At 32.4% G+C, this 12,881-nt stretch overlaps 1 protein-coding gene across 3 annotated transcripts in view; it reads right to left on the bottom strand.

Moving 5' to 3' along the window:
• Window positions 1-12,679, bottom strand: part of LOC148603153 (vacuolar protein sorting-associated protein 41 homolog) — a 41,423-nt gene extending 28,744 nt beyond the window's left edge. Inside the window, exons 1-10 of one of the 3 annotated variants that reach the window (XM_088553598.1) lie at window positions 12,628-12,679; window positions 11,779-11,826; window positions 10,462-10,557; window positions 8,178-8,261; window positions 5,017-5,091; window positions 3,835-3,969; window positions 2,872-2,994; window positions 1,876-1,937; window positions 1,038-1,119; window positions 349-415 (exon numbers count right to left, since the gene is read on the bottom strand). In XM_088553598.1, the coding sequence (XP_088409724.1) occupies window positions 349-415; window positions 1,038-1,119; window positions 1,876-1,937; window positions 2,872-2,994; window positions 3,835-3,969; window positions 5,017-5,091; window positions 8,178-8,261; window positions 10,462-10,557; window positions 11,779-11,826; window positions 12,628-12,654 (799 nt within the window). In that variant the 5' untranslated portion in view covers window positions 12,655-12,679. Of the gene's footprint in view, window positions 1-348; window positions 416-1,037; window positions 1,120-1,875; window positions 1,938-2,871; window positions 2,995-3,834; window positions 3,970-5,016; window positions 5,092-8,177; window positions 8,262-10,461; window positions 10,558-11,778; window positions 11,827-12,367; window positions 12,384-12,524; window positions 12,541-12,627 lie in introns of those variants that run through there. The other 2 variants (XM_088553599.1, XM_088553600.1) reach the window with 2 other exon arrangements.
• Between the last annotated feature and the right edge of the window lie 202 nt (window positions 12,680-12,881).

The following is a 12,881-nucleotide window of genomic DNA, read 5'->3' as shown; positions in this document are numbered from 1 at the left end:
ATCAAACCAATAAAGGAATTAGTTCATATACACCAATATGTGGCCCTGAACTACATTGTAATGTGTAAAATCAGAAATAATTGATCAAAAACAAAGCACTGTGAACAATCTATAATGTTAGTAATTTGTCTACTGCTGCTGAAAGAGTAATCAAGGGAACCAAGATTTCAGTGGAAATCAAATGAATGCAATCCAGGGACAGATCTGACATGGAAAACACACCAACACAAACACAGGACATAAAGTAACTAAAATCATACATACAAAGTACCAAAAGTAAATGAACAACTTGGACTCCACTAAAAACTATGGATTATTAAATTATTAGTGCTACAATCCTCAACTTACCAATCTCAACATATCTGCTGGGCAAGTTTCTAACATCATCACCAATTCTGTCTCTAATTACACATATCTGTAATACATAATAGTACTTCTAGGGATGGATCCAGACATTTTGAAAAGGAAGGGTGCCTAGTTGGGTTCCACAGAAAAAGAGGGGGTGCTAGGACATTATTTGCCATTTTTTGTCAATTTTACACATGAAAATGACAAACTTTCCAATCAAAAGGAAGGTGCAACCCACCTGCACCCACCCATTCTGGTCTGGATCTGCCACTGACTACGGATGTATAAAGTATTCAGTATTCATTGATTGCTTGATTTGGTTGGATTGATTGATTGATTGATTGATTGATTGATTGATTGATTGATTTGTTGATTTTGATTGATTGGTTGATTTGGTTGGATTGATTGATTGGTTGATTTGGTTGGACTGATTGATTGGTTGATTTGATTGGAGTGATTGGTTGGTTGATTTGGTTGGATTGATTGATTGGTTGATTGGTTGATTGTAGTTAAATGCCTAATGGTTTGATTTGAATGAGATTTATTAAACTAAGCCAGTTTACCAATAAAAGAACTCTGGTCTTTGACTAAAATCTTTATACTGACATTTTCTCATTTTAAAGTAATAGAAATTGAGGTATTTCACTATATAAAAAAACTTCAAATTTCAGAACTGGAACATAACTGACCTGAACTCTATCAGCCCAACCAATAAACAAAGTTCTTCTATCTCTCCAACATAAATTACAGCGATACATTTCTGGTCGGTAACTAAAATTCAAAACCCCAAAATTTAGAATAGATACAAATAAGATACATGGTAAATATACGTAATCTTTTCAAAAACAAAATAAAAAAAAGTAAAGTGTAAAGTGTACGTTTTTAAGATATTGATAGGTCAAAATTTAGTTGAATATCACTATAAAAAAATGCGAGGAAGATTTTCCCAAAGTTTTTCCTTATATAAGCAGTCAAAAAATATCTACATCACCAATGCTTCAGGATAAATTTAAATACTTGAGTTGTTTTCTTGACGTATTTGAATATGTTTAAGGCAAAAATGACCAAATTGAGAATCATGTTGTGCCACACCTTGCTTGATTCTTACACAGAATGGTACTTAATTGGTCAAATGTCAATACATTGAAACCTGTCTAAACCAAACACCCTTTTGACTGAGAGATTTGTTTGGTTAAGGGAGGTGTTTGCTATATACAGGTTTCAATAGTATTGAAATTGATATGAAGAGACTTCAAAAGATGTCATGTTTACAGAGTTTTCCGTTTAAACCCAGAATAAAACGGACAGAATAAAATTAGACAGGTTTCAATGTATTGACATTTGACCAATTAAGTACCATTCTGTGTAAGAATCAGGCAAGGTGTGGCACAACATAATTTGTAGAGTTATGTATTTGTACAGTTAAACCCGTCTTAACACATGTATAAACAATTGTATTAAGAATTCTTCCAGGAAAGGACACTATGTAAAAGTATATAGCAAGTGAAATTGTTTAATATTTCCTACCTGTGATCTTTAGGGATATGGGTTATTCTTGCTCTTGAACTCATGTCATATATTTTCACACCCTGTAAATATTAATGGGATAATCCATTAAAAAGATTTAACTAGTGTGCAGGACTTGTTTGGTGCACTTGTTAAATCTCTTATCAGCACAAATAACTGTATTTTGGTTATTCACAATAATCTTTTGATTTGTGCTTTCTGTGAAAATCAATCTTTCATTGCTACTAACCATTCACCAAAGGGAATTTTCTCAGTAACAACCCTTATTTGATTATTTTTAAATAATTTAATTTGATTGTTCATTTCTCATCTGGGCAAGATAGATTATTTTCTATAAATAAACTTTGTACTGTGACATCATTAGCATCGATCCGTATGCAGTCCATGATTCAAATAATTCCAAACTAAAATAAGGCTTCAATGAAGGGACAAATCTTAATTTTGACTCGATTAATTATTAAATTATAAGGATTGTTTTAATTTTTTTACCAAGTTATGCTTGCATACCTTACTTTAATACTACAGTAATATCAAGCATTGCATGCAACATTAACGATATACATGCAGCCAACCAAAATAGGTATCAGATAGATCCACAGAAATGGGTCTGGGAAGTATATTTAAATAGAAAGTAGCCTTTAAATTGATTTAAAATTAAAATGTGCCTTTCATAAACAAAGAAAAAAATTTAGAAAAATTATTTACAGTATCTTAAATTGGAACATTTAATAATTTTTTTTGTAACAGACAACCATTTACCTATTCTATCTCACCCCTTTAATCTATTGTCCCTTTTTTTTCAATATTAAAAATGTATAAGTGTGATGCTCGGTTGTAGGCTGTGCGTAACTCGTAATATCTAGAACTTTACAAACTAGAAAAAAAATGATATTTATTATTACAACTCCTACACGTAATAGCTTATTCTGTTTTTTTTTTTTTCATCACCTTCAAGTTCAATTTCAAATTTATTTACTATTACAATGTATATCTTACCTGATCGTTAGCCCAGGCTATAAATTCCCCACACCATTTTATTTCCCTTATTGGACCCTCTCCTTGGTGTAACAAAGTTGTTCTATTCCTGTTAAATAGTCCTCCTTTTTCGTTCAGAATCAACTAAAAAGGCCAATAAAAGGTATACAATTACCAGGTTGTCCATGTAAACCTCAGACAGATCCTATGATATGGGTGGCACAGGTTAAATTTTATCCCACTGAATTTTTTGTTCCAATATAATGTTTATATCATATGTATGTCAAATAATACAAAGATTTTTTTTTAAATCGACAATAGATGACCATTCTTAGGTAGTTAAGTGGACAATTGATGAAGAGATTTAAACCATCTTTCCAACTTAGATTTAAATACCTATGAAATGAAGTTAAAATCTCCTTGTTATTTGTCCAGTTAACTACCTTAGGAATTTCATCAGGAAATGGTCATTCAAGCAAGGGAATGCCAACTCTATTCCGTGAAGTTAACTATTTCACTTGCTGTAATAGATAAAGATATATAAAGAGATACAAAAATAATCCTTTTCAAGTCACTACAAACTCAAATGTTGTTAAATGGCATGCTTTGTTTAACTAGGACAATTATAATGTTAAATTTCATGCTTTATTTAACTCAGACAATTATAATGTTATGTTTAAATCTGCAAAATTTTGAAAATCATACTTTCTCCAGTAAAATGATTGTAAACTATGATGTTTATGCTTTAAATAATATGTCTGTTTTCCATATATTTGGAAATGCTTATCATGTGTATATATGTTAAATTTTTCTTTAAATCAACTTTTTTTATATATTATATTAATTTATGTTCAATTGAATGTATTCATATACCCTAATTAAGAGTCTTGAGAAATAACAAGCTGAAACTAGAATGAGCCAATTTGGACTATATTTGAAAGAAACCTGTGGCAAATCTAATTATTTAATTTGAAAAAGAGCTACCTTATCATCTCCAGTAACAAAATGCTTCCCACTGCCATGTTTGTAGAATATGGGGTCCATGGCTACAGCCTTCACTGGTCTGTCAAAGTGAAGAGACTGATTATTCTCAGTTGTATAAAACCCTGTGATCAGGACCTACAAAGGAGTTGTAAAATTTCATCTCTTTCACTACAAGATTATCCATGTCAACAAAATGATCTAAACAGAGCTTATGTATATTACACAAGGAACTTCAAGGTCAAACTACCATAAAAATAAGGTCCATATAAAAGACCTTAAATGAGTATTAGAATGATCATTGCCCATGTTCAATCATTTTGGTAAGTTTGTTTGTTTGTTGGGGTTTAACATCCAAGCAGCAATATTTCAGCTATATTCAGATGATGAACATGAAATTGATGATAAAATGAACATGAAATGGTGATGAAATGAAAAAAATGATGGGACACAAGGACAATGGGGTCAAAAAATTTTGATTGCCACTGGAAATAGGGAGAGGTGGGTAGGGTCGGGCAATTTTGCCTCCTGTGGCGGAGCCCTATGGTTCCTACTCCAGGAGAATACCACAGTAGGGTTCTTTAACGTGCGAGGAACGTGGCATCTTTCCCAACACGGTGCACCACTATGGTTTGCGGTCAGGCTTTCCGTATTATAGCCTGACAACCCCAGTGTGTAACATGCCAGGTGTACCCCATTCCACCACCTGGGGCACACATCCCAGTTGCTCTGTGGGCAGAGCGCCCCAGCCCCAAGATAAGGATCTGAGCACTATTTAGTCGCCTTTTACGACAAGCTTAACGCTGCTGCAGGCCTATTCTTTTAACATCCGGACCTGCACGGGGCCATTTTGGTAAAATTTGGACTTCTATTGCTTTATCCATTTCATAGCATTAATATTTTTTGTCCAGTGATCCCATTCATAAAACACACCTTAAAATGATATTTGAGAAGATTATATGAAATTCTTGTTATTTCTTCTGGATTTTTAATAGATAAAACCAACGAAGACAAAGCTTATGGAAAATCCAGAAAATCCTTTTCCCACGAAAATTTCAAATGCCTTTACCTCAAAAACAAGCACATTGACCTTTATTGTCCTTAAGTATCTTTTTTTTCAAGAATCCAATCTTAAATACAGTTTTGTAAAGTGATCTCCCCTTCGACAAAATCATTTCTCGTTACCTTGCCATCATCAGAACAGCTGGCAACATAATCTCCATTATCATCTATGCTTATCTGGTTCACTGTAGTGGAATGCTGGCAAAATAGAATATAACAAATTAAGTATCAGTCTTTGTAAATATAAGGCAAGAGGTGATTCATGCATATCAAACACCCACAACTTTTATTTCTAATTCAGTTACATACCACATAACCAGTCTTAATTTGTTAATCAATTGTTCCAATTATCACTCTTGATTTGGCAGCTTTAAATGGGAGATGAGTGAATGTTTTTTTTTAAAAAAATACTGATTTGAATACAGAAAGAACTATTATTATGTAAGAATATAGTATAGGTAAACCAGAAAGAAATTGCTAATTCAGATGTTTTTTTTTTTTCACCTTGACCTCAATCATAGGCAATGCCTGAACTTTAAATGGATTGGTACCTTATTTGTCTAAATCAATTAAACAGATAATTATTCAAAAGAATGTAAAATGTGTTTTTTGAAAGTCAAATGGCATGAGATCTATGGTAGTCAAAATTTTTATGCCATTCTAAGGCTATTTTTTTTATTTTCTATGGTCAACTCCTTGTAATTCATTAATGAGTCTCTAACAAGAGGCTCCAAGGAGCCTGAATTGCTCACCTGGTTGAATTTTGCCTTTCAAGGCAATAAATTAAACAAGAAGTTGTCCAACAATTTTGACTCAAGAAAACTTTGATAGGACTTATCATAAGGATCATTTCAGTAAATGAAAGTCTAAATCTATCATAGTTTTCAAGACAATGGCTGAACACTGTAAAAAAAAAAAAAAAAAAAAAAAAAAAAAAAAAACAGTCATTTTCCCATCAAGAACAATAACTCTTATAAGAAGGCCTTGACAAATTTTATGCCTGAAGACTTTTGTAGTCCTAAAAATAAGGATCATTTCAGCTATAGAAAGAATTTGGCTAAACCTAATGGTTTTGGAGATATATGCAAAAAACTACTATCTGACCCCCATGTTCTATTTTTAGTAACGGTGACCATGCTTTTTGACGGATCAATAATCCCAACATCAGTTCTATGCATGATACCCCAAGAAACATTCATACTAAGTTTGGTTCCAATTGGTCAAGTAGTGACAGAGGAGAAGATTTTTGAAAGGAATAATATTAAAAATAGCAAAAAAAACGTCGAAAAACGGCAACAACTCCAGCACGGCTGAACAGATTAAAATGAAAATTTGACTGCAGATAGATCTCATGCTAAACACTTTTACCCAGTCAGGATTGGGCTTAACCTAACCATTTTGGAGATATATGCGAAAAACTATTGTCTGACTCCTATGTTCTATTTTTAGTAACAGTGGCAAAGCTTTTTGACAGATTAAAAATCCCCACATCAGTTGTATGCATGATACTCCAAGGAACATTCATACAAAGTTTGGTTCCAATTGGTCAAGAAGTGTCAGAGGAGAAGATTTTTGAAAGAAATAACATTAAAAATAGCAAAAAAATGTTGAAAAAGAGCAATAACTCCAACATGGCTTAATAGATTAAAATGAAAATTTGCCCGTAGATAGATCTCATCATGTTGAACACTTTCATCCCATGCCAGAATTTGGCTAAACGTAACCGTTTTGGAGACATATGCCAAAAACTATTGTCTGACCCCTATGTTCTATTTTTAGCAACAGCGGCCATGTTTTTCAACGGATCTAAAATCCCCACATCAGTTCCATTCAGGATACCCCAAGGAACATTCATAACAAGTTTGGTTCCAATTGGTCAAGTACATGGAGTTTTTGAGGAGAAGAGTTTTGAAAAATTGTTAACAACGACAATGAACGACGATGACGATGGACGCCAAGTGATGGCAATAGCTCACATGGCCTTCGGCCAGGTGAGCTAAAAATTCCATGGCAATCATCATGATTATCTGAACTATGTGAGTATGTATAAAATGTTAGGGTCCTTTTTCAAATAAATATAATGTATATCTCTCTTCAATCATTGCCTTAGGAACCATTAACTTTAAAACATTGTTACAGACATCATTTTTACAACCTTTGAAATATCAACATTGGAATATCTGGAATAAAATATATATCAGAGATTCAAAGCAACTTGTAAATTTTAAATGAAGTAAGTATACATTAAATAATTTAAGTAAAGATGTACAAACAAAGTGTCAATGACATACAGACAGACAGACATTGAAGGGGATTGGGCAATTCTTCCAAACACTTTTTACCCTGATGATAGTAACATAATACTAGCAATACTGATGAAGGATTGATAAAAAGTTGGTGGTAGTGAAAAAAACATCCTTAATGTCTCTGCTCTTTTTATCAAACAATACCAGAAGTTAGTTTCTCATTATCTCATAAGAGTAAAATCTATTGCAAGCTTTGATGTCATTGTGTGATCTCTTAATTTTTCCCACATAATTTTACACTTACTATTATTTTGTGAAACTCAATTATAATATGAATCAGTAAGTAAAGCTTAAACAAATCTTTAAAAACATTCTTACACTCCTGTTCAATATTTTTTCTCAAAAAATTGTGATTAAAGATAGTGTTTGATTTTCGAGTAATTAATATTTGACTAATTTCATTCAAATTTTTGTATAGGGCTAAAAATTTGTCCTCAGATTTAAAAATACTATTGGAGAATTTCAGTGTGTAGTGTGCAAATGTGTAAAGGCAGGTTCTATATTGGTTCGTTTTGTTGTTTCATCATGACAACATTGTACGGATGATTGAGAAGTGAGGTTTGATCATAATATGCTAAGACATGTTTCCTCCCTCTGCAAATGTATGATATGAATAAAATTATTACCTCAATAGCCTGAAATTTATATACATGTACATGCAGTTAAAAATGTCTGTTATGCTATAGTGATGATACAGTTACAGTTTGAATAATAGAACAAGCTGCATAATTACTTCAGTATAATCATTTTTTTTAAATAATTTGAAGGTTTAAGTAAAGTTCTTACAATGTACATAATCATTCAGTACAGAGGTATTAAGTAAAGTTTATCATTTAGTACATAAATATTTGTATCACTTAAATGTAAAATTCTTAATTTGGAAGTTCAAATGCACACAAAAACACTAATTCAGTAAAATCAGTAATGATGACAAAATAACCCACTACAGAATATTATGATTGATAACTCTATACATACTGCTGTTATTTCAGTATCTCTAATGTGACATCCAATATGGTCAAGAATATAGATCATGCCCCAGTGTGTTCCTGCTGCTAAAAACTGTAAAAATAGAAAAGAAAATAATGTATGGTTCACAAATGACTGTGATATTTTTTCTGTCAATGAAGAAGTAACGGGACTAACCCCAATTGTGTGATGCTCAACAAATAACCTGCAGAGCAGGATATTTTGAATTGAGCATCAGGGTCATTGGGGTTACTGAAAGGAAAAAAAAGGAAAAAATAAAACATGCCACATAATTTAATTTTCTTGTCAAATTCAACACAATAGATCATCAAAGAGTTATCAAGGGAACCAAGATTATAGCGGTAATCAAAAGAATGTAATCCAGGGACAAAGACCAGATATGGAAAACAGACACACACAACAAAGAACATAAAGTAACTAAAATCCTACATACAAAGTAACAAAAGTAAATGAGCAACTCAGACTCCACTAAAAACTGGGAGCATGGACCAGGTGCACCGGTAGGGTAAGCTTCCTCTGCTTTTCTAGAAACACCTGCCGAGTTGCTCATAAAAAGTCAAGTCCGGGGTAGACAAACAAGGAAAAGTAAACTATGACCCGTTGAATAAATCAGTTTTCATGGTGCTGATGGATACATCATAACGATCCACGAGTTCATGATGACGACCATAAAACTTCTGTAGTGATGACTTCAATCTTGTAGCAACATAACCCTGTTCCAGAAGCCTATTTGTTAGACTTCTAGCGTGATACAAAAAGTCGGCATAGTTTCAGCAAGCTCTGGCATAACGTATGAGTTGTGATATGAACACTCCATATGCAGGAGCCAAAGGGATGTTGCCACAGATGAAAGGAAAGTTAACAATTCTGAATGAAAAGTCATCACGTGTGTCGTAAAGTTTGGTCAATAGTTTTACTTTACCATCGATTTGTAAGTGTAGATCAAGATATGAGGCTGACTTCACAGTGTCTGTAGTATCCTTTATCTCAAGTTCTTTTGGGTAGATGCGATGTATCAAATCCCCGAAATTAGGATTGTTTAAAGATAATACATCATCTATATAGCGGAAACTGAGATTGAAGGATATAGCCAAACGATATTCTTTCTTTCTGATCAAATCAACTATAAAGTCAGCCTCATAAGAGTGAAGAAATAGGTCAGCAAGTAAAGGAGCACAATTTGTTCCCATTGGAATGCCGACGGTTTGTTGAAAAACATGTCCACTACACTGGACAAATATGCTGTTGATTAAAAATTCCAGCATTTTGTAAACATCTTCCTCAGTATATTTGGAAGATGATTTGGAATTACTTCTTACAAAGTATGAGGAATCTCTACCAAGAACTATATATTTGTATCTAGGTGTACCATCTTTTTTGGAAAAACAATGATGTATAATGTTTTTAAGTCAGGATTTTAACTGAGTATGGGGAATAGAAGTATACAGTGTTGAAAAATCACAGAAAAATCAAAAATCAAAAAAGGTTGATAGTGCCACAGTGACATAACAAAATTGTGGGCATGTGTTGATAAATGGTTTTGTTTCTTCAATCTGAAGATGTGATACTTCTGATACTACCGCAAATTATTCCAGAATGAACCTAAACACTATTTTGATACTGATAGCAATTTAAGGAGGTAGAAATAGGGTAAGGGACACAACTCTTACAAAACATTGGAACCATTGTATTCAATATTTTACATCAATTTCATGTAAGCATCAAGTAACTTGGACTGATTTCTTTCTGTTTCAAAGGGAAGCTTGAAAAGCTTTGGTGAAATTGAATATGATACAAACATATCACTGATTTCAAGAGTTATGTCCCTTTCCCAAGGCCTACTTCCTTAAAAAAGAATTGTATAAATGCAGAATAGAATTGTATGTTGTTCAAAGCAAAATGGGACTCATACAGTTTTAACACAAACAAAATTTGAACTGCTCTGTAATTTCCTACCTTACTGTGACAGTATCATTGTTCGTGGGGTACCAATTTTCGTGGTTTTCATTGATTCATTAAACCACGAAATTTAATTCCCGATGAAAAGGAAATTAACTTTTCATTTTTATGATGAAGTTGTCAAATCCATGAATTCAAGAATCTACAAACTGATGATTTTCCTCTTAACCATAAAAATTGGTATCCCCAAATAAATGTACTTTCACAATATATTTTTGTTCATGCAGTAATAACTCAAGTGTTGAAACATTATACCTTTAAATATACTGTCAAACAGCTGATACCAATATTAACTATTGAGTTGAAATGTTACCTTTGAGTGTACTGCCAAACAGCTGATACAGTCCTTTTTTAAAATATCTACCAAATCATTGCTGATTCTCTCATATTTCAGTTTAGGTTCCTCTTCCTGTGAATAAAATAACCAAGCTGATAAACTCAAGGCAATGATTCATAGGAATAGTCAAAAGGGAAAATTTGTAAAACAAATGTGAATTGTAAGGCAAAAACCAGGAAGTTCCAAACAACTGCAATGGTCCTATCCCATAATTTGGCACAGGCATTTACTGTTACAGGTGTATTGCTATACAAACAGGCAGCATAAAATTGGCACTGGGCAAAATTGGTAAAATTAGTAGTCAAAACAGTACAGAAGGAAATTTTGAGAAGGGGCCCTTTTCAGAATTTTCCAAAAAGATATTTGCAATCTGAAGACGTCATTTGTTAAGAAACCATATAGTTTTCTTTCAGATGAGGGAACCCTTTCCAGCCAAAAAGCACAAATGACCCATGGCCTCTTGCCTTCCCAACCCCTGGAACATCTGCATTTAGTAAAATTGATTGCCTTCAATAACTCCCATGATAAGGCTGCTTCCTCTTAAGAAAGTTTCCCTATTTCACTTTGTCCATAATAACAGCTAAAATTGACCAAACTATGATAGATTATTTCTTGTAGTAAAAGTGCTCAATATGGTGTTTCTGTTTGATATTAAACTGTTTATGACTTATTTAAAATGTTTCCCTATTCTTTATAATATCAATAATCTTAACTAAAAATTAGAAGTGTACATTTAATTCTTTATTCTAAATTTTCCAATTTATGAAGAAAAGAAACATACATGTATTTTTTCCAATTGAAAGGAAATGGGCAAACATTTTTACTGATATTTTAATATTCAGTCATTCACTATTTAGTGGCTACCGTCTAGTATAAACAAAGTTATGAGAGCATAATTGAATTTCATCTTCTCTCCAATACATCATGTCAACTTCATCTTATAGCATAAATGGTAGTGTATCAATTTTTAAGTTGGATATAATTCTGTGAAACAAGTTATTTAAATAAATCAGTTTAAAGCACATCTCTATCCTTCTCCTTCATGAACTTACTTCTACATTATTGTGTTTTTTATGCTTCACATAGAAAGTTGTCATAATCTAAACTCTTTATCTGTTATTTTTTTGTTTAAATCATTTGGACCTAACATCTTTTCAAGTCCAAACAAAAAATCTTAAAATTCAAAATCCTTTCCCTACTTTTTTTTATTAGAATTAAAAACATAATCTAATGTACTGAGGGAAAAAATTGTTATATGTTTAAAATATAAACTTATTCTCGGGTTTTTCTTACCTCCTCTTCAGATTCTTCCTCCTCACTAGTCTCCTCATCCTCCTCAAACTTTAAAAAAAATAATACTCATGTAAAAACCCAGGCCATATACCATCTGCTCCATAATGACTATTTTAATACATGTACAAATGTACGCGGTTGTATTAATACATATGCAAATTTTATAGGATGAAGTCCAGTGTTTCGTTCAGCCAACGCTTATTGTTTCCAGCTTCTAGTTGAACAGTGTTCAAGCCCTGTTGTGCAAATTCTCCTAAATTTTATACATTTGTGTATTGGACAAGTAAAAATACAACTTAAAGAGCAAAAGAGGATTGGAAATACAGTGTATGTATAATGTTCACATTGCAATCAAAGTTGTCCCATACTAAGTTTCATAGACAAACAATATGAAAATGCAAGAATTTTTTGGTAACAAGACAAATGCATTTATGGTTCAAAGCCATACATGTAAATATTTTATTTACTTTTTAAAACAATTTATTTATTTTAATGATATTTTTTTTTTAAATATATATGAATATTCAAAGATCTCTGCTAACCAAGTTCTACTCATGTATGTCCTGTTCTGCATACATGTACCACTTACATTGAAACCTAACAATCATCAAAAAGAAATGCTGTGCACCCTTTTAGGTAATGCCTACTCAATATACATTGTAGGAGGTGTAAACAAAAACTGCAAAACGGGAAACTGAAAGTTAAGAATCGGTTTCTCATTTAAATACATCATATGGCATATTTACAGTCTTTTGGATCTAACTTTAACGCTAAACTGGTCAGAAAGTTATATGAAATAAATATGTCAACTGCAAAGGTTTGTTTAACATAAGCAATTTTCCAACTAACATCATCTTCTGTTGCAACAGACGCCATTTTGACCGAGTCACATGACCGTCTTAAATAGTTCACGTCGTACCGAACAGTGTTTGTTTGTAACCCATCATTTTATTTCATGATATTTCAAGAAAACATTTGCTTTATTTCATTATTTTATATTTATTCGTTCTCATTATTAGATTGCCTGATCGTGTGTCTGTTTGTAAGGATTTCCTCTTTATTTGCTTGATACGAAATTTAATTGGTCCGAGTTATTCTAGAAA

Source organism: Perna viridis, chromosome 11 (assembly GCF_037379345.1).
Source record: "Perna viridis isolate PV_CMFRI_1.1 ecotype Kerala chromosome 11, ASM3737934v1, whole genome shotgun sequence".
NCBI classification, from domain to species: domain Eukaryota; kingdom Metazoa; phylum Mollusca; class Bivalvia; order Mytilida; family Mytilidae; genus Perna; species Perna viridis.
The sequence above is the reverse complement of the archived record's forward strand: the minus strand, read 5'-3'. Positions and strand labels throughout refer to the sequence as shown.